Source organism: Neoarius graeffei, chromosome 6, assembly GCF_027579695.1.
Source record: "Neoarius graeffei isolate fNeoGra1 chromosome 6, fNeoGra1.pri, whole genome shotgun sequence".
Lineage (NCBI taxonomy): Eukaryota > Metazoa > Chordata > Actinopteri > Siluriformes > Ariidae > Neoarius > Neoarius graeffei.
The window spans coordinates 41,150,453-41,172,566 of record NC_083574.1 but is presented as its reverse complement, the minus strand read 5'-3'; the positions used below and the strand labels follow the sequence as shown (position 1 = coordinate 41,172,566).

The 22,114-nt window shown below is 41.0% G+C and overlaps 1 protein-coding gene across 5 annotated transcripts in view; it reads right to left on the bottom strand.

Moving 5' to 3' along the window:
- The window catches only part of srgap1a (SLIT-ROBO Rho GTPase activating protein 1a), a 287,015-nt gene that overhangs the window by 143,826 nt on the left and 121,075 nt on the right, over positions 1-22,114 (bottom strand). For all 5 annotated transcript variants that reach the window (XM_060923667.1, XM_060923668.1, XM_060923664.1 and 2 more), the window contains exon 3: positions 15,283-15,445. In XM_060923667.1, the coding sequence (XP_060779650.1) occupies positions 15,283-15,445 (163 nt within the window). The remainder of the gene's footprint in view (positions 1-15,282; positions 15,446-22,114) is intronic.

Genomic DNA, 22,114 nt, shown 5'->3' with positions numbered 1-22,114 from the left:
TGAGTTGGAAAAATAAGTGTCTACAACAGCAACGTACTATCACAAGGTAGTGGAGTGAAGGAAAAGCATTATGGAATTATTTACCAAAAACCCGTTTTGGAGCAATTGCGTCGGCCAAGAACAGCGCCCCCCATGGACGAAAATTCCCAAAATGTGGTATACATGACATGGGAGGTAGTAAGAGGGTGGCCGTGAAGTTTGACCAAATTTGAGGAAGGATTGGATTTTTTGCCCAAAAATAGCGCCCCCAGTGGCGAAATATCACAGAAATTGGGTAACATGTCAGAAGCCCAATGAGTGATTTGCGTGTGAAGTATGAGCAGTTTTGAACAATTAGAAGGTTTGTTATGAATTTTTAAGCATGTAAAATTTTGCATTGAAAATTGATTGACGTATAACTTCTGAACGGCTTATGCTACGTGAAACGTATGCAGTAACTTTTGTCAGCCATGTATGTAGATGATGTCTATCAATTTTGGTGACATTCCTATGAAAAGTCTAGGAGGAGTTGCGCCGTCTTCGTGGCCATGCATTTCGCACAAAAGTGAAATTACCTCACTTCCTGTTGGGCGTGGCTAATGCATTGGCATTACATTTTTGTCCGGCTTAGTGAGATACATATGCGTACCAAATGGCATGCCACTACTACAAACTACATGGCAACCAGGCACCTTAATGCGGGAGGCCAAAATCACAACGAGTTAGGGGGCGCTATAGAGGCCCAGAGGCCCGCCTGGATCTGGGCTTCTGGTTCTCAGTAGCGGCGGCAGTCTAAGAAAAAGGAGCCAAATTTCGTACGTTGTCGACCATGGCAAGCGCCCCAATAAGGGTCTTGAAAAGAGTTTGCTTGCCAAATTTGACAAATCAGAAGCTGCAATATCATTTCTGCCATAACCAGCACCCCCAGGGGCAAAAGTGCACAAAATTTGGCGTACATGTCAGGTGAGCTATGAAGAGTTTGCGTATGAAGTTTGATGACAATTGAGTAAATAGAAGATGAGATATAGATTTTTGAAGAATAAATTTTTTGGTTTTTCCCATGTCAGTAGGTGGCACTATGCTGTACATGAGCGATTATGAGTTGGAAAAATAAGTGTCCACAACAGCAACGCACTATCACAAGGTAGTGGTGTGAAGGAAAAGCATTATGGAATTATTTACCAAAAACCCGTTTTGGAGCAATTGCGTCGGCCAAAAACAGCGCCCCCCATGGACGAAAATTCCCAAAATGTGGTATACATGACATGGGAGGTAGTAAGAGGGTGGCCGTGAAGTTTGACCAAATTTGAGGAAAGATTGGATTTTTTGCCCAAAAATAGCGCCCCCAGTGGCGAAATATCACAGAAATTGGGTAACATGTCAGAACCCCAATGAGTGATTTGCGTGTGAAGTATGAGCAGTTTTGAGCAATTAGAAGATTTGTTATGAATTTTTAAGCATGTAAAAATTTGCATTGAAAATTGATTGACGTATAACTTCTGAACGGTTAATGCTACGTGAAACGTATTTAGTAACTTTTGTCAGCCATGTGTGTAGATGATGTGTATCAATTTTGGTGACATTCCTATGAACGGTCTAGGAGGAGTTGCGCCGTCTTCGTGGCCATGCATTTCGCACAAAAGTGAAATTACCTCACTTCCTGTTGGGCGTGGCTAATGCATTGGCATTACATTTTTGTCCGGCTTAGTGAGATACATATGCGTACCAAATGGCATGCCACTACTACAAACCACAAGGCACCCAGGCACCTTAATGCGGGAGGCCAAAATCACAACGACTTAGGGGGCGCTATAGAGGCCCTGAGCCCCGGCCAAGTTTGGGCTTCTGGTTCTGAGTAGCGGTGGCAATTCTCGGAACTGGTGCCAAATTTCGTGCGTTTTCGCCCATGGCAAGCGCCCCGAAAATGGCCCAACAGCGGAGAAAAATAAAGAAGAAGAAGAAGACGGAAGAAGAAGAAGAAGAAGAAGAAGAAGAAGACGGAAGAAGAAGAATAATAATAGTGAACTCTTACAAGAACAATAGGGCCTTCGCCCATAGGGCTCGGGCCCTAATTATACTTGGTCATTTATTTAATGAAGAAAACAATCCAATATTACATATCTGTGAGTGGCAAAAGTATGTGAACCTTTGCATTCAGTATCTGGTGTGACCCCCTTGTGCAGCAATAACTGCAACTAAATGTTTCCGGTGACTGTTGATCAATCCTGCACACCGGCTTGGAGGAATTTTAGCCCATTCCTCTGTACAGAACAGCTTCAACTCTGGGATGTTGGTGGGTTTCCTCACATGAACTGCTCGCTTCAGGTCCTTCCACAACATTTCGATTGGATTAAGGTCAGGACTTTGACTTGGCCATTCCAAAACATTAACTTTATTCTTCTTTAACCATTCTTTGGTAGAATGACTTGTGTGCTTAGGGTCGTTGTCTTGCTGCATGACCCACCTTCTCTTGAGATTCAGTTCATGGACAGATGTCCTGACATTTTCCTTTAGAATTCACTGGTATAAATCAGAATTCATTGTTCCATCAATGAAGGCAAGCCGTCCTGGCCCAGATGCAGCAAAACAGGCCCAAACCATGATACTACCACGACCATGTTTCACAGATGGGATAAGGTTCTTATGCTGGAATGCAGTGTTTTCCTTTCTCCAAACATAACGCTTCTCATTTAAACCAAAAAGTTCTATTTTGGTCTCATCCGTCCACAAAACATTTTTCCAATAGCCTTCTGGCTTGTCCACGTGATCTTTAGCAAACTGCAGATGAGCAGCAATGTTCTTTTTGGAGAGCAGTGTCTTTCTCCTTGCAACCCTGCCATGCACACCATTGTTGTTCAGTGTTCTCCTGATGGTGGAACATTATGGAACATCATGAACATTAACATTAGCCAATGTGAGAGAGGCCTTCAGTTGCTTAGAAGTTACCCTGGGGTCCTTTGTGACCTCGCCGACTGTTATACGCTTTGTTCTTGGAGTGATCTTTGTTGGTTGACCACTCGTGGGGAGGGTAACAATGGTCTTGAATTTCCTCCATTTGTACACAATCTGTCTGACTGTGGATTGGTGGAGTCCAAACTCTTTAGAGATGGTGTTGTAACCTTTTCCAGCTTGATGAGCATCAACAACGCTTTTTCTGAGGCCCTCAGAAATCTCCTTTGTTCATGCCATGATACGCTTCCACAAACATGTGTTGTGAAGATCAGACTTTGATAGATCCCTGTTCTTTAAATAAAACAGGGTGCCCACTCACACCTGATTGTCATCCCATTGATTGAAAACACCTGACTCTAATTTCACCTTCAAATTAACTGCTAATCCTAGAGGTTCACATACTTTTGCCACTCACAGATATGTAATACTGGATGATTTTCCTCAATAAATAAATGACCAAGTGTAATATTTTTGTCTCATTTGTTTAACTGGATTCTCTTTATCTACTTTTAGGACTTGTGTGAAAATCTGACAATGCTTTAGGTCATATTTATGCAGAAATATAGAGAATTCTAAAGGGTTCACAAACTTTCAAGCACCACTGTAAATGGCTATGGAGGGAATGGTTAATCAAGTTGCAGTATATTTTCTCTTAGAATAACAAAAACAAGCCGGTGTCACATATACAGTACGTTACAGTATAGTGAAATTCTTTTCTTTGCATATCCCAGCTTGTTAGGAATGGGGCAGGACGGTGCAGTGCTGTTAGAGGAAAACAATCAACAATGGGGTACTGTAATGCGGCTGGGTGCAAAGTGGAATCACTGTTACCCCTAGAAAACTGACTGTTTTTGGGTGGTAGTTGACTATTAATGACAACATGTCCTAATGTGTTTTAATCCTCTTACACCACAGCAATTTTATACGTATAATGTTGTAGAACATCTCCAAAACATATTAGTTCCTATTGTCACTTACAGTACTGTGCAAAAGTCTTAGGCACCCTATTTTTTTCATACAAACTTTGTTATAGATTTCTATTTTATGACTTCTACATTATCGAGTCAGTACAAAAACATTTTAGAGTTCCGAACGTTTGCTTTCCAGCACAATATTAAATCTCATCTCATTATCTGTAGCCGCTTTATCCTGTTCTACCGGGTCGCAGGCAAGCTGGAGCCTATCCCAGCTGACTACGGGCGAAAGGCGGGGTACACCCTGGACAAGTCGCCAGGTCATCACAGGGCTGACACATAGACAACCATTCACACTCACATTCACACCTACGGTCAATTTAGTCACCAGTTAACCTAACCTGCATGTCTTTGGACTGTGGGGGAAACCGGAGCACCCGGAGGAAACCCACGTGGACACGGGGAGAACATGCAAACTCCACACAGAAAGGCCCTCGCCGGCCACGGGGCTTGAACCCAGACCTTCTTGCTGTGAGGCGACAGCGCTAACCACTACACCACCGTGCCGCCCTGTCAGAAAACTTACAAAAAAAAAAATTACAGATTTACCTCTCATTTCTCACTGCAAAGTGCTCACACTGGAGACTCCTTCTGAAACTGTTCAATCAACTTCTCCTCACAGAAAGCTTAGCCATATCAACAATTACACACCTTTTGTAATTCATTTATTATATGGGACATCCAAAACACACGTACACTGCTACTATAGAAACTATGACGTATTAGAACAGATGCATTAATATAAACCGTGCAGCTGGTGCTAACGTCCGAGCTGCTGTTATAAAAATAAATAAAATCAACACTATCTGACTAATCAAAATGAACAATTCAGATGCACTATGGTATCATTTCATTTAGCTGGTAAGAAATTAATAGCAGTATTTGTTTTCTTCCCTTATTTACTCTCAGAAAATTTATCCTGTAATAAACTTTAGTTCAGACATTTATGAAGTGCCCAGGATAAATAAATAAATAAATAGCAGCAGTGGAGCTGGAAATAAAGTACAAAGCCTCTGCTTCATACCGCATTAACCAACATGAAATATGAAAACACTGAGCATCAGAACCCACCAAAAGGAAGGAAATTAGATAATGATCAAGCAGACACCATGCCCGAGCATTATCTGGCATTGTCACTAACACGGTTCTATGCAGGGATTGTTATGAGCATTTGCAACGCTATGTCAAACCCAGTCATAAATCAGCACTAGTGAAATATGCTGCCATACAGGACCTGACAGAGGCTTCATGGTAGCAGGCTATAAATCATAAAGCCATACTGCAAATGAGGACACATTGAGCTTGCCACACACACATTAGATAGATAGATAGATAGATAGATAGATAGATAGATAGATAGATAGATAGATAGATAGATAGATAGATAGATAGATACAGTGGTGCTTGAAAGTTTGTGAACCCTTTAGAATTTTCTATATTTCTGCATAAATATGGCCTAAAACATCATCAGATTTTCACACAAGTCCTAAAAGTAGATAAAGAGAACCCAGTTAAACAAATGAGACAAAAATATTATACTTGGTCATTGATTTATTGAGGAAAATGATCCAATATTACATATCTGTGAGTGGCAAAAGTATGTGAACCTCTAGGATTAGCAGTTAATTTGAAGGTGAAATTAGAGTCAGGTGTTTTCAATCAATGGGATGACAATCAGGTGTGAGTGGGCACCCTGTTTTATTTAAAGAACAGGGATCTATCAAAGTCTGATCTTCACAACACATGTTTGTGGAAGTGTATCATGGCACAAACAAAGGAGATTTCTGAGGACCTCAGAAAAAGCGCTGTTGATGCTCATCAGGCTGGAAAAGGTTACAAAACCATCTCTAAAGAGTTTGGACTCCACCAATCCACAGTCAGACAGATTGTGTACAAATGGAGGAAATTCAAGACCATAGCTACCCTCCCCACGAGTGGTCGACCAACAAAGATCACTCCAAGAGCAAGGCGTGCAATAGTCAGCAAGGTCACAAAGGGCCCCAGGGTAACTTCTAAGCAACTGAAGGCCTCTCTCACATTGGGTAATGTTAATGTTCATGAGTCCACCATCAGGAGAACACTGAACAACAATGGTGTGCATGGCAGGGTTGCAAGGAGAAAGCCACTGCTCTCCAAAAAGAATATTGCTGCTCGTCTGCAGTTTGCTAAAGATCACGTAGACAAGCCAGAAGGCTATTGGAAAAATGTTTTGTGGACGGATGAGACCAAAATAGAACTTTTTGGTTTAAATGAGAATTGTTATGTTTGGAGAAAGGAAAGCACTGCATTCCCACATAAGAACCTTATCCCATCTGTGAAACATGGTGGTGGTAGTATCATGGTTTGGGCCTGTTTTGCTGCATCTGGGCCAGGATGGCTTGCCATTGTTGATGGAACAATGAATTCTGAATTATACCAGCGAATTCTAAAGGAAAATGTCAGGACATCTGTCCATGAACTGAATCTCAAGAGAAGGTGGGTCATGCAGCAAAACAACGACTGTAAGCACACAAGTTGTTCTACCAAAGAATGGTTAAAGAAGAATAAAGTTAATGTTTTGGAATGGCCAAGTCAAAGTCCTGACCTTAATCCAATCGAAATGTTGTGGAAGGACCTGAAGCGAGCAGTTCATGTGAGGAAACCCACCAACATCCCAGAGTTGAAGCTGTTCTGTACGGAGGAATGGGCTAAAATTCCTCCAAGCCGGTGTGCAGGACTGATCAACAGTTACCAGAAATGTTTAGTTGCAGTTATTGCTGCACAAGGGGGTCACACCAGATACTGAAAGCAAAGGTTCACATACTTTTGCCACTCACAGATGTGTAATATTGGATCATTTTCCTCAATAAATAAATGACCAAGTATAATATTTTTGTCTCATTTGTTTAACTGAGTTCTCTATCTAATTTTAGGACTTGTGTGAAAATCTGATGATGTTTTAGGTCATATTTATGCAGAAATATAGAAAATTCTAAAGGGTTCACAAACTTTCACCATTGTAGATAGATAGATAGATAGATAGATAGATAGATAGATAGATAGATAGATAGATATGCTGTGTTCACACTTATACCGGTACGAAAATGGTATAACTGTATGGATACAAAGTATACCGGTACAGTTTAGTGCATCTGTCCACACTAGCGAGAAATGTTTGCGGTTTTCTTTCACGGTAGTTGAAATGCACGTGTGCGAAGTGTTTCCGTGATTACCGAGTAACTTCCTTCCGAGAATATATGGCATCCGTTATTTCGAGATCTCGAGAAAACAAAACAATTATTTCATGATCTCAGCTGGATCACTGTATCTCCGTCGGTAGAGAGGAAGCCGGGCCAGTCTTCTGCGGAGGTGCCGCGGACTAATTTTGAAATTATCCCTTATTAAAAGACTTAATGCAATCTCTCCCTGTGTCAACCCCTGATCAAAATATTGCCTTATTAGGTGATCGATTATTCCAGACATTCTAATGACCAAAGTTGCGTCCATACAGAATGAGAAATAGCCCCAAAGTCAGCATATCACAAGTCTCTTGGCGCAGCTGAATGAACCATTTCTCAGCTGTTTACTCGAGATCATGAAATAATTGTTTTGTTTTCTCAAGATCACGGAATAACGGTTTTGTTTTCTCGAGATCTCAAAATAACGGTTTTGTTTTCTCGAGATCTCGAATTAGTTGTGTTGTTTTCTCGAGATCCTGAATTAATTATGTCGTTATCTCAGGATAACAAGGTGAATTAAAAAAAAGGATTATATGAAGGGCCTCTCTCGGCTTCCGTACGGATGAAACAACGTGTGTGTGCTTTTTGTTGTCAATGTACAGTCTGTATTTCTGGTGGTCATTTATTCAGTCGAATCGTATAAAAAGCGTGAGGCAGTTGAGAAAGAAACAAACGAATCTCCGTTCTTCACTATTTTATTCAGCGAAGACATCGATTGAGGTGTGTGACTTTGCGCATGCGCATTATATTTGTATCGATACAGAGCTGCTTCATCTGTCCACACTACAGTGAAGCGCTACAGTACCGATACTGTACCGGTACGAAACCCATACATTTGTGGGTTTCGTACCGATACAGTTATACCGCTACAGTACCGGTATAGTTGCTAGTGAGGACAGGTGTTGCGGTACGAAAGTAGTTTCATATCGGTACAAAATCCCTAGTGTGGACAGGGTATTAGATAGATAGATAGATAGATAGATAGATAGATAGATAGATAGATAGATAGATGTTGTCAGAAGTTTACATACAGTGACATGAATGTTGTCTTGGATATGAATGTCATGGCAATATTTGGGCTTTCAGTAATTTCTTTGAACTGTTCTTCTTCTGTGGCAGAATGATTGTAAAGCATACATCTTTAATTAAAAAAAAACCTTAGAATTTGGTGTACAAGTTTTAATTTTCTTTGGGTTTTCTGAAATCAATACAGGGTCAAAATTATACATACAGGGTCAAAAAATATACATACAGCACACCTAATATTTGGGTAAAACGTCTCTTCGCAAGATTCACCTTGACCAAAAATTTTTGTTTACCATGAACAAGCTTCTGGCAGAATTCTACTTGGATAGTTCATGACTCTTCATGGTAGAATTGGTAAGAGTTCAATTAAAAATTTTTTTTTCTTGGCTTATAAGCAAGGTCCATATATTTTCAATAGGGCTGAAGTCAGGGCTTGTTTTAAGCTTAATGTTAGCCTGCTTTTTCCTCCACAACCAGCTCTGATGCGTGTTTGGGTTCATTGTCCTGTTGTAACTCCCAAGTCCTAAGTCGTGTTCAAATTTCTGATGGTTTATGCTGAAGAATTCTGAGGTAGTCCTCCTTCTTCATTATTCCATCCACTTTCTGCAATGATCCAGTTCCACTGGCTGTAAAACAGCCCCAGAACATGATGATCCTACCACCACCAGCTGGTACAGTGTTCCTCTGTGCATGGTGGTCATTGTGGCCAAATAACTCAATCTTTGTCTCATCTGACCATACAGCTTTCCTCCAGAAGGCTTTTTCTTTGTCCGTGTGGTCAGCTTCAAACTTTAGTTAAGCTTGAAGGTGTCAATTTTGGAGCAGGGGGTTATTTCTTGGATAGCAGCCTCTTAGTCCATGGTGAGCTGAACTGTAGACAGTGATCCATCAGCTTCCAGTTCATGGCAGGGCTGGGCCATGGTGGTTCCCAGGTTGTTCCTGACCATCCAAACCAATTTCCTTTCAGCTGAGGGTGACAGTTTGGGTTTCCTTGAAGTAAAGTGGCTTGGCAAAATGACTACACGTCATAATAACTTGGATACAATTGTTTGAACTGATCTTGGAATTTGCAGTTGTTTAGAAATGGCTCTAAGAGACATTCCTGAGCTGTGTATATCTGTGATGCTCTTTCTCAGATCTGCACTGAGCTCCTTGGACTTTCCCATTTTACTGTGTGTTGGTCAAGCCAATGAGTGCTGTAAACAAACCCATTTTATAAAGGTACAGAGAACCTACCAGCTGTAGTCAATCATGATCACTAACAGGAAGTTAAGAGACCTCGGCCTTGGCAAGATAAGAGACAGTTTGGAAGTTTCAGCCCCTCTGAATTAATAATCTAAGTGAGTGTATATAAATTTTTGACCCTGTATGTATAATTTTGACCCTGTGTTGATTTCAGAAAACCCAAAGAAAATTAAAACTTGTGCACCAAATTCGAGTGTGTTTTTTTTCTTAAAGATGTATGCTGTACAGCCATTCTGCCACAGAAAAAGAACAGTTCAAAGAAATTACTGAAAGCCCAAATATTGCCATGACATTCATATCCAAGACGATATTCATGTCACTGTATATAAACTTCTGACCACAACTGTATATACACACACACACTTTTCAAACTTTTATAGCAAAAAGACACAGACGCAAATCCCAGTCGATCCACACGCATGTTTTAAAGTGTTTATTCTGCAGCTCAGCTCTAAAAAGTGCCCTTTTCATTGAGCTTCCAGGACTGCGGAAATTCACTTTCACTGACCGATGCTTCCATAAAATAACCCGCATGCATGGAAAAATCCAGAGGAATAAATAATAAAAACAAAATGCACGTTTTAAAGCCTGACCATCCATGAAGGAACTTAATGCTGGAAATGTATTTGCAGTCACCAAAGCATACCTTTGATGCCAAATGATGTTTGGGGTTGAATTAAATAAAGCTGCTGTAACATTTTTCAGAATGTAGGTTTAAAACACACACACACACACACACCTTACACACTGACAATATAGATAATGATACTTTATAATAAGAAGCAGCACTGCATAGAGGCCAAAACCCTGTTGTGTTTTGTTTTTCAGATAGGTAATAGGTAATAGAAAATTATATTGTAAAATTCAAGAGAGGTGAAAAATGTTTAAATTGCTCTGCGTATACAGGTTTAATTGGTAAAGATTGACCACAAAACAAGTTCCAGAATAACAAACTTGGAAACAAATGTCTAAAATATTGCAGTGGGTGTGTTTATGAATTTACAATATTATAATACTATTGGAGGTGGCACAGTGGTGTGCTGGTTAGCACTGTCGCATCACAGCAAGAAGGTCCTGGGTTCGAGCCCCATGGCCGGCGAGGGCCTTTCTGTGCGGAGTTTGCATGTTCTCCCCGTGTCCGCGTGGGTTTCCTCCAGGTGCTCCGGTTTCCCCCACAGTCCAAAGACATGCAGGTTAGGTTAACTGGTGACTCTAAATTGAGCGTAGGTGTGAATGTGAGTGTGAATGGTTGTGTGTCTATGTGTCAGCCCTGTGATGACCTGGCGACTTGTCCAGGGTGTACCCCGCCTTTCACCCGTAGTCAGCTGGGATAGGCTCCAGCTTGCCTGTGACCCTGTACAGGATAAGCGGCTACAGATGATGGATGGATGGATAATATTATTGGGGGGAAAATCCAGTTAATGTGTTTCAATGCTCTTGTGCAATCTGATAATGGGGAAAACTACATGTCAGTCAATGAAATGTATTTCATTCAGTAGCATTTCTACAAAACATTTATATAAGTAATTACTTCATTTATATAAGTAAAGTTCCACGAGTGAGATGGTAGCATTGTTACCATTTTAAATTGAGGAAAGTTATTCTTCACTGAGCAAAGTGTTCGATTTTTCCATTTTTCTAACACACTATAATTATATACAGTGTGTATATATATATATACACACTATAATTATATACAGTGTGTATATATATATATATATATATATATATATATATATATATATATACATACAGTATAGTAAATATTACATAAACATGAGACAGCAAATCGTTGCCTTGAATATCTCAATACAAAATACCAGCAAGACAATTTTTCTACTTGTATCACGAAGAAGATTAAAATAACATGTTAATACTGGGGAAATACATATGTGTTATTTACCAGCTGGGAGGTCCATATCGTGAAATACCGTGACCGAGGTCTTGAAAGTACTGAGCGAGCCCCTCTGGGCCGAGGTCAGTATTCAAAGCTGAGGTCACGGTATTTCACCATACGGCCCGACCTTAAGCTGGTAAATAATATATTTATTTTTTTCTTTACCAAACTCTAACAGAAAACGAGAGCGCCTGAAAGGGAAAACCGAGCCGAGCCGCCATTTTGAATCCTCATTCACGGCTGTAATGCAAATGGCTTCCTCCTCGGTATACAAGTGCACTTCCATGGTCGGAAAAAAACTACATTTTGCTGCCTATGTAGTCCCCTGTTTATACAAAATTGAGTCATTCAGGATTCAGCCATGTTTTTGCTTGGTGTTTTTGCTCAACCAAAGTTATACAGTATTATGACCTTTATATTGCATAAATAAAGCCATTTGATGAAACTTTGAAGAAGAGCTTGTACTGGTTTAAAGTTTTTACCTAAAGTAATATTATGTATTAGGATAACATGGTCCAAAATGGGCCTCATTAACTAATGAGATCAAACTGTTAGCAAGTTAGAGGTTTTTAGCTTTCTCCTGCAATGTTTTCTTTTATTTCTTCTTCCTCAGGGTAGTAAAACTCGCTTTCGCTGTGAACACTGTCGTTATCGCTATCCATGCTGTAAAATTAATGCTATTTTGAATCCTCATTCACGGCTGTAATGCAAATGGCTTCCTCCTCGGTATACAAGTGCACTTCCATGGCAGGAAAAAAACTACATTTTGCTGCCTATGTAGTCCCCTATTTATACAAAATTGAGTCATTCAGGATTCAGCCATGTTTTTGCTTGGCGTTAGCAACAGTTAGAGGTTTTTAGCTTTCTCCTGAAATGTTTTCTTTTATTTCGTCTTCCTCAGGGTAGTAAAACTCGCTTTCGCTCTGAAGACTGTCGTTATCGCTATCCATGCTGTAAAATTAATGCTATTCTCCTGAGAAATGCTGGCAAAAATGTATAAGATTTTTGATAATCTTATAAATAAATCTTATAAAAAAAGATAAATGTTGACCAAAAATGCTACTCTGTTTGTTGTTGTTGTGAACGAGCGAGTCGCCAGAGGTCCGTAACTGGGGTCCGTACCATAGGATATGGACCCACTCGCCAGCCAATCAGAGCGCAGGATTTGGACCACGAAAAAAATAATTCTCCTTATATTATAAATACTGAACAACATTTTTAACAATAGAATGTATTGATATGGGAGTGGTTCAATTGTTGTTATTAAAAAAAAAAGGTATTAAAATGTAATATTTTATTGGGGTCAATCTCGTATTGTGGCTTTTGTACATCATCTCATGTCTAGTAAATAAATTTTATATACAATATATATCCAGTATTTATATAGCCTGGCTAACGCGACTTCAAAGCTCTCCGAGCTATTGGTCTGGCCAAGATATTAAGCCCAACCGTTTCCCAGAGCCCGTGGTTGACCCGCCTCCCTGAAATGCCTCAGTTTGCTACTGGTCGAAGCCAGAAAAGGCTGTGACGAAGCTTAAACCAATCACATCACTCTTTCCTCTGACGTATGCGATGCGACGGGGCTAACTGGTAGATTAAACTCTTACCGAAGCCGGTCGGGAGCAAGGCGAAAACGTCCTTCCTTTCAATAAATACCTCCAGGGCTGCTCTTTGCTCCGTTTTCAATGAGAACTTCCCGTTGAATGCTTTCAATACAGCATCTATGCGTAATAGATGCGGAAGCGTGAATGAAGCGCTTCCGGCATAGATTCTGTAAACAATCTATGGCTTCCGGTCGCAGTTCTACTACGTCAGTGCCTTGAACACGCCTCTACCCAGGGCCCTTGGAGATGCTCAAAGTTGATTGGTTCCCGATTTTTCGGGAGCTTGGAAGAGCTGTAGATAGCTTGCCTGGCCAGACTAAGCTCGCAACAGGCCCTCGTGTTGCGTCACACTTAGGATGGGCGGGCCCAGGCTAGTATTTATATATAATCTCATCTCATCTCATTATCTCTAGCCGCTTTATCCTTCTACAGGGTCGCAGGCAAGCTGGAGCCTATCCCAGCTGACTACGGGCGAAAGGCGGGGTACACCCTGGACAAGTCGCCAGGTCATCACAGGGCTGACACATAGACACAGACAACCATTCACACTCACATTCACACCTACGCTCAATTTAGAGTCACCAGTTAACCTAACCTGCATGTCTTTGGACTGTGGGGGAAACCGGAGCACCCGGAGGAAACCCACGCGGACACGGGGAGAACATGCAAACTCCACACAGAAAGGCCCTCGCCGGCCCCAGGGCTCGAACCCAGGACCTTCTTGCTGTGAGGCGACAGCGCTAACCACTACACCACCGTGCCGCCCATTTATATATAATGGATACATAATAATAATAATAATAATAATTACATATATTTGCTGTTTGTCTTCAGGCTGAGTGTATTTTGAAAGCATTTTCAATCCTTTATCTCTCACCAGTAATGTTTGCACACAGGCACAGATGTACAAAAACAAAAGATGACAATATACATGAGCTGGATGATCTGATTATTCGGCTAAAATTCAGCTTAATTACGATTTCATTGTACTTCATCATTACCTGACAGATCTTTTAATCTGATAACTACCTAAGTCAGATAAAGATCACTGTGCGAGATATTCTCTCTCTCTCTCTCTCACACACACACACACACACACACACACACACACACACAGAGACTACCAGTGTGTCTGTCAGTGAGCCAGCTGCGTCTGTGTATATGGTATGTATGGCCTGTGTGTGAGAATCATTACTGAAACTATGTTGTGGTCAAAGCCAGCTGAGAGAGCAATGATTACAGGGTGCGGATACTTTTAACCCTGCTATAAATTTCTAAACATGACACATGAGACTCAAGACAATTTAGGAGTACAGCCCACTGCATCTGCCCTACAAGTGCTCTGTCACAACGCTAAGAGAGACAAAGAATGACAGAGCTGGAGACAGTGAGGAAAACGAGCGAGCAGGAAAGAGAATAAATGAGGACAACACTTAGTGACTGTGATCTTGCGACACAAGTATTCTCTGGGGTATGGTACATTAATGACTCATGAGTCTTCAATTTCTGTTATTATGCTCCAGTATGATCCAGTCATATCTCTGAAAGCAGCTGTGGTGCACACATGGCACATCTGTTCTTTTATCATCGGCCCCTCAACATCCCACACTATAATAAGCACCTTTGAATCACATCAGGGAAACAGTAAGAGCAGAGCAGGGCATTTTGGCTCATATCACGAGAAGGCGAGTGTTTTCCCTGCTTTGGAACGGACCCTCTGGCGTTCCCCATCTCGAGGCCTTACAGCCCAGATCATCAGTTCTTTTAGCTGACTCTAACCATCTCCCTGCAATGTTTGGGCCTTGTAATTTAGTCCTGTGGTCAACTTAAAGTGATATAGGAGCGCATGATCGTGAAACAAGCCGTCCTTTTTGAAAAAGGGCCACAGACGTCAACTAGCCAGAGGGAACCATGATTACAGCTTCTCTTTAAGAGTGGAACCGCAACTGGCCATATGGTCAAACCCACCTCACGGCTCTGACAAGAGAATACTGGCACTGCTCAAAAGAAAGGCAAAAACCACAAAAAGCGCAGGCACATGATATGATCCTGTTTCACAAAGGGCTAACTACAGAGAGGGCAGTCATGTCTCGAGTGGGTGGTATTTTATGCTCTAGTCCTTTGAATATAACAGAACAGAACAGAACAGATGTCTGGTGTATATGAGAGACATGGTGAGAGTTACTTGAAAGAAAAGAACACAGACACAAACAAAGGGCAAACCGAAAACAGACCAAATGGCGGATATGCTTCCACATGGGAGCCTCAGGAGCTCAGTTAACCACCAGGAAACATAAAGAATATTCACAAGCATATTGCTTTCGAGTGGTCATATTATTCGCTTTCTGGTCTGTCTACTGAGGAAGCAGGACAGCTGCAGCTCTAACCTTCTTCATAAGGCGTGTCGAGTCCTCGCTGATCTGCATGAAGCGCATGATGACATTGTTCAGGTAGATGTCACTCAGCGTGGCGTGGTCTTTACTCTCCCTCCTCACCTGGTTCAGCAACAGATACCAACAGTTCACTGGGGAAAGGAGGTTCTGGTCTTTCCTGCACACCAAGGAAGAGAAAAAAAAACAATCTAAGAATGCAGAAAGAAGCGATGCGATCATTTTATTTAATATTGAGATTATGATCATCATAATTATTCAGAATCAATTTTAATGCACTTTATTACTCAATTATCTTACATAAACATCAGAGCGTCAAAGACGTAGTAGCTCATCTGGCCTACCATCAAAACAACCATGACTACCAAAACATCAAACAGATCAAACTCGTCTTCGATTCGTTCAGTATCATGTTAGCTAAATGGAATATATCTGATATACCTCTCAGTGCCAGCCAATATTATTTAAGTGTGGCACAAAGCTACCAGAACATAAGTAAAGCCTACAGAAGACAAAGTAACATAGCAAAATCAAAATACGGGATAAGTCCTTTGACGCTCAAGGAAGTTTATTCTGCTACAGGAATATTTGGAACAGTGTGGAAAACAGAGATAAGGAAAGATGAACATTTACAATGTTTTCAGTCTGTTGAATCTGGTTTTGTTTAGAGAATGTTTCAGTTGTGTGTAAAGTGCTGTGTATCTGTTTAGTACTTCCTCAGCAAACTCTAAACCACTCTTTAGGCCAGAGCACAGGCCAGTCGAGACCTAATTTGGGGTTACGTTCTCCAAGTCAGTCGATTATTTTGCTTTCATTTTGTAATTTCTCTTTATATGTTTGAAAGCGGCGGCACAGTGGTCTAGTGGTTAGCACTGTCGCCTCACAGCAAGAAGGTCCGGGTTCGAGCCCCGTGGCCGGCGAGGGCCTTTCTGTGCGGAGTTTGCATGTTCTCCCCGTGTCCCGGTTTCCTCCGGGTGCTCCGGTTTCCCCCACAGTCCAAAGACATGCAGGTTAGGTTAACTGGTGACTCTAAATTGAGCGTAGGTGTGAATGTGAGTGTGAATGGTTGTCTGTGTCTATGTGTCAGCTCTGTGATGACCTGGCGACTTGTCCAGGGTGTACCCCGCCTTTCGCCTGTAGTCAGCTGGGATAGGCTCCAGCTTGCCTGCGACCCTGTAGAAGGATAAAGCGGCTAGAGATAATGAGATGAGATGAGATGTTTGAAAGCTGACAAAAGAACTGGTACAGTACTAAACAATCCAGAAACTTCCAAGACTCCTCCCTTTTGACTTGACTTAAACCGACTTGTGCAAATTTTCCCAGAAACTTTGCTCAGGTCACGAGTCTGCTCATCACATCCTGCTGTACAATCTCTCTCTGCTTGCTGATGCCAGATGTTTCTATGTCATTTACATGGATTTGGTTATATGGAGAATTAAAAGCCCTGAAGCTCTTACCTGATTGGCTTATCATGACACAACAGTCACCACACTGATTTGCGTTTATCTGAGCTTCACTGAACATTTGATGCCACACTGTGAGCCAGAAGAACTGAACTGAGGTGTGGTGATCTTCTAAGTTAGTTAGCTAGAAAGCATCTGGATAGATGTTCTCTATCCAAAGTTAGGAATAAATGTTGATTGATAATGCTGTGGTTGTTTCTAATACTATTCTTGGATTTCACGTGACGTCACATCCGCCTCATTAGTTATTCAGAACTTTAGCCGGTGGTCTACCAAAGCTCAGTTGACAAAGCGTTTGTACGGAGAACGTGCATTGCTTGCATGAAAAATGCCTTACTCTTGCGTTGTTTTAGGTTGCTCGAATCGCTCCAACCGTGAAACTGATAAAAGTTTCTTCAGGGTTCCCCATGAACTAATAAAAAAGGGTGAACAAACACAGGATTTCACAAAAAGATGTCGAGAAAGGTGGCTTTTGAACCTCTCAGTGAAATCGAAGTGAGCCGAGTTGAAGCGTGCTCGAGTTTGCAGTGATCACTTGGTGAAAGGTTTGTATCTCCGTCTCAGCTATGTACTTAGTGTTTTCCAAGTACTTTTCTTGCTATGTGGTATTATTTTACAGTACTTTTTTTAGTCATGAAGTGCTAAAGTCCCCAGCTGTTTCTTTATTTACTCCTCACTCAATGGCCACCATATTGAAAACAACGCATGTCTCGCTTTCTTTAACAGGGCATCCTAGCGGTCTTTTCGGCGATAACGACATTGACTGGGCTCCAACACTGAAATTAGGTCATGATAAAGTCAAACAGCAGTCAGAGGAAGGTAAAGAGTGCAAAGTAAGAGCAAAATCTTTGTTTTAAAAATCTATGTGCGGAGTTTGCATGTTCTCCCCGTGTCCGCGTGGGTTTCCTCCGGGTGCTCCGGTTTCCCCCACAGTCCAAAGACATGCAGGTTAGGTTAACTGGTGACTCTAAATTGAGCGTAGGTGTGAATGTGAGTGTGAATGGTTGTCTGTGTCTATGTGTCAGCCCTGTGATGACCTGGCAACTTGTCCAGGGTGTACCCCGCCTTTCGCCCGTAGTCAGCTGGGATAGGCTCCAGCTTGCCTGCGACCCTGTAGAACAGGATAAAGCGGCTACAGATAATGAGATGAGATGAGACATACTTAGATGGGCAAAAACAATACAGGATTCATTCGGCAGCAACTTGATCATGAGGTCCTTTACCCAGCCACATACAAAAATGGTTGTAAGCCTCCATACTCTTCCACGCTTTCATCTGTTTTGCGGTGTAGAAGGACGTCTGCAACACCAGATAGTTCGAGATGTCGGGGAACTCGACTGAAGGGTAGTTTTCGAGATCGTATGACAAATGCTTCTTTCCCAGACTGTAGGGGTCGATTCCATTGCACATAGCAATCTTCTGAATATATCTAAAGCGAGCAGTGGCTTCTAGATTACGAGCATACTCTAAGTTATCGCTAGGTATTTGCACTACGGCAGCCATTTTGGTTTGCTTGACCACCAGCTGTTTTACTGGAAGTGAAATCGCTAAGAAAAGTCATGTGACTGAAACCCAAGAACATTATTGCAGCAGGTTACATCAACCACACCAAATAGAGATGTCAGTCTTCCAGCACATCATTGATGATAACTGACATAATACTTTCTTCGTGTAACTATTCGCATTCGCTTTAACTAACAAGCTAAAGTCGGGTTGTGAGACAATGAACAGGTAGTCAAGAAAAGTGCAAGAGGCAGTAGCATGATACAGCGTCTACTTTATACTGATGACACCGAGTACCTTAAACAGTTTCACACTTTTATTACAATCCTGTACTTTGCCTTCCAGGCAGATGTAGTAAAATAGTTGAAACTCTGAAGGCGATATACGGTGCAACTTTTTGGGCAATGTTGCTGGCAACAGGCAACCGGGTGAGACACAGGGCAACTAATTCGGGTAACAGACAATTGGCAACAACCAATCAGATAAGAGCAAATCTATTGCCCCGGACACAGACACCACAACGATGAACACCAACATTTGCAGCTGTCACTTTAGTCTTGGCGTCAGCCTTTATTTCACTCAAGTATCACTTCAGGAACAAAACTGAATAGATACTCTGGTCAAAAAATAACTTGCCATTATTTTAACATTTATAAGTCAAAATAACCACATCACTCTGTTAATAATAAACACTTTAAATCTCTTTAAAAATGCTACTAGCCTCAATCACATATGCTATAACTAATAACTGGCATATACATCACAAAAACATGATGGTTTAATTCTCATCTCAGCAAAAAAGACAAAAGGACATGGACCAGGAGACGGCTGCTGAGGAGGAAAAGGGGCTGACAGAGCATCTGAAAAGCTTCCTCTTTTAGATCCCGAAGTTTGTACTGTTTTGCTCTTGGGTTCCACAAGTAGTCATGTTCTGTATGTGAATTAGATCAGACAATAAGTTAGACAAGCTCTATTACAACTCCCCCCCAAAAAAAATCATGAGCTGCCTATCACTTTTAACGTGACGCAAGAGAGCTAACGTTATCCCTACATCGCTAGCAATAACTTTCAGCTAACTATGTTAGCAAAAACCACCGCTAATTAGCGAAATCCCGTTCAATCTCTATGGAGCGGTGGTTATCTAACGGCAGTTTACACTTAGCTGAAAAAAAAATCGATGTATGAATTACAACCTGAGCACATAAAAATAGATGTCTGTTGGTTTTCTAAGCATTTGATGAAGTAAATTCACCACTTTGGGTTTACACATAACAACTGACCGGCATAAAAAGATATAAGCTGTCTCTCTTTTTCTTCGCTCCACTGCCATTGAGATGCCGCCATCTTTGTTGAAAATTTCAGAAGCTCTCAGGTGGTCATGTGATTTGCTGCTAGCACTCTGATTGGATGATCTTCAAAAGTTGCCCAAGATGATCAAAATCGTTCAGATAGAAATTATATTTCAGCAATTCCAGCGTTATGGACGTGACACTTGAACTCAAAATGGCAACAAATGACCCAGTGCATGTTTTATTGTCTCCCAGTATTTAAACAGGTGTTGCATATTTTAAGGCTGTACCATACTGGAGAAGTGATAGAACAAGAACAATTCCCATAGTACATCTAGGGCATGCCAGAAAATGCCAATAAAAGATGCGTTATGGATGTGACAGAAAAAGTATCACTTTTCTTGGGTGACTGTACATTTTTATCAAACTCTGTGAAATTGTAAACCTAATGTCGAAATGGAGATATCCATTTGATAGACGGGTCCAAGGTGAATATTAAAAAAATCTTTGTTTAAAATATTTTGTATTTCATGCAGAGTTTCGGAAGGAAAAGTCAGCGTTATGGATGTGACGAAATTCCGTTATGGATGTGACGCGTCTGAAATGGACATGGCATATGTTTAGAAAATCAGCAATTTAACCACCATAACCCTTTGAAAAACTCTAAATATCAGCTAAAACTATCAAAGTTCTTAAATAATATTTAGGATGGCTATTGTTTTGCTGTTTTGTGGATTTTAGCATACATTTCTGTGGCTTGTGGCAATAATATAGAATTGTACATGATCAAAGTTGATTTTAGCTTGGGTTTTACATTATAAGAAAGAAAGACTGATATATTAAGGCGAAGGGAACAATTCTTGTGACAAATTGGTTCAACTTCTTCACATCTGTAAAATACAGGCCTAGTTGATATCTCTGGGAGTGGTTTTGATGTATTACATGTTGCTTTATTTTTGCATGGTGAGGTTGACATTTACATGGAATTGCCCATTTGCCCAATTTCATTGGGAAAGTGTCGAAGCGCAATAGCCTAACAACAGTACCCAAAAAGCTGCCCCGTGTGTCATTAGCCTAAGAGGAAGCTTGCAGATAGTCGAACACGTAGCACTTTATTGGACATGGAGGTTTGATAGAAACCAACGTTGTGTTGATTTTGTTTTGGAAAACAGTAATCAATTCGAACCTCTCACAATTTTAAACAACCATACTGCTATACTACTAGCACACACATGCACACACACACATAAAAGTGACTGTCTTTTTGCATTCACTTGCAAAGGTATTTCTATTACCTCACTGTTTTCACATCATGCGTTTTCACTAAAGGTTAAACTCTGGAGTAACCTTTGGTCCAGAGTCCAAATCTGCAAAACAGGCAGAATGTTTCAACACAACAGGTGGGTCAACACATCCTAGCCCTGAACCATATGACACGGACATCCACATGCCACGCAGACAGGACAGAGTGAGTGAATGAGTGAGAGAATGAGAGAACGTGTGTGTGTGTGTGTGTGTGTGTGAGAGAGAGAGAGAGAGAGAGAGAGAGAAAGAGCGATGCTGAGTTGACATTTTCAGTCACAGTTTCATGAACAGCACAGCATTTAAAACAAACAGGAAGCAAATCTCCCGGATGGAATCACAGAATGCATAAGGTGATAAGAATCCTTAAAGTAAAAAAAAAAAACCATGAAGACGGCAATCATTCATTCTAGACTGGATGAAATGGATAATCTAATTGAACTAAAAGCCTGGAGGAGTGCACTCCACAAAAGGAGATTTCAGACTCTGAGAGTTATGGCAGCACAAGCAGGCTCGGTCAGATGGCAATTACTATAAAACTTTTTGAAAGACTCGGTCAGTATCCTGAGTAGGCAGGCATTAGGGACTTTTCTTTCACACTGCAGAACATATGTAATGCATGTGACAAAGCTGAATAGTGAAGTAAAATCCTGCTTGATTTGTGGTTAAAGCTGTATGAGATCCATATTTAGCATACATGAGTCAAACAAACGGAAAGTGGTCATAGATCATATTTCTGCCTGAATTTAGTACCTGCAAGGACAATGAGTCTGCTTATTCACCACGTCCAAGGATAATTTGAACAAAGATTACATTTATGACCAAAAATGTCAACAGCGAGGTAACAGTGATGAAGGCACAGATTCACATTCAGCCTATAAAAACCCTCAGCGTCCCAACCTATAGGCCTCGTGTTCAACCACCATCCTCATTTATAGTACGCACTCTATAAACAAACCTCCTGGCTCACAAGGGAAAATAAATAGTTATGTGGGAGATTTTTATATCAGAGATATTCAGGCTTATCAACAGTGAACTGTATTTTTTGAGCATTTCGTGATTTGTCTGTTCTGGAGACGCTGGCTTTTACAGCCCAAATTCTAAAAAAGCTGGAACGCTGTATAAACTGTAAATAAAAAACCGAATGCGATAATTTGCAAATCTTGGAAAACCTATATTTAATTGAAAATAGTACAAAGACAACATATCAAATATTGAAACTGAGAAACTGTGTGTATATATATATATTAGTGCTGTCAAAAATGTCGCGTT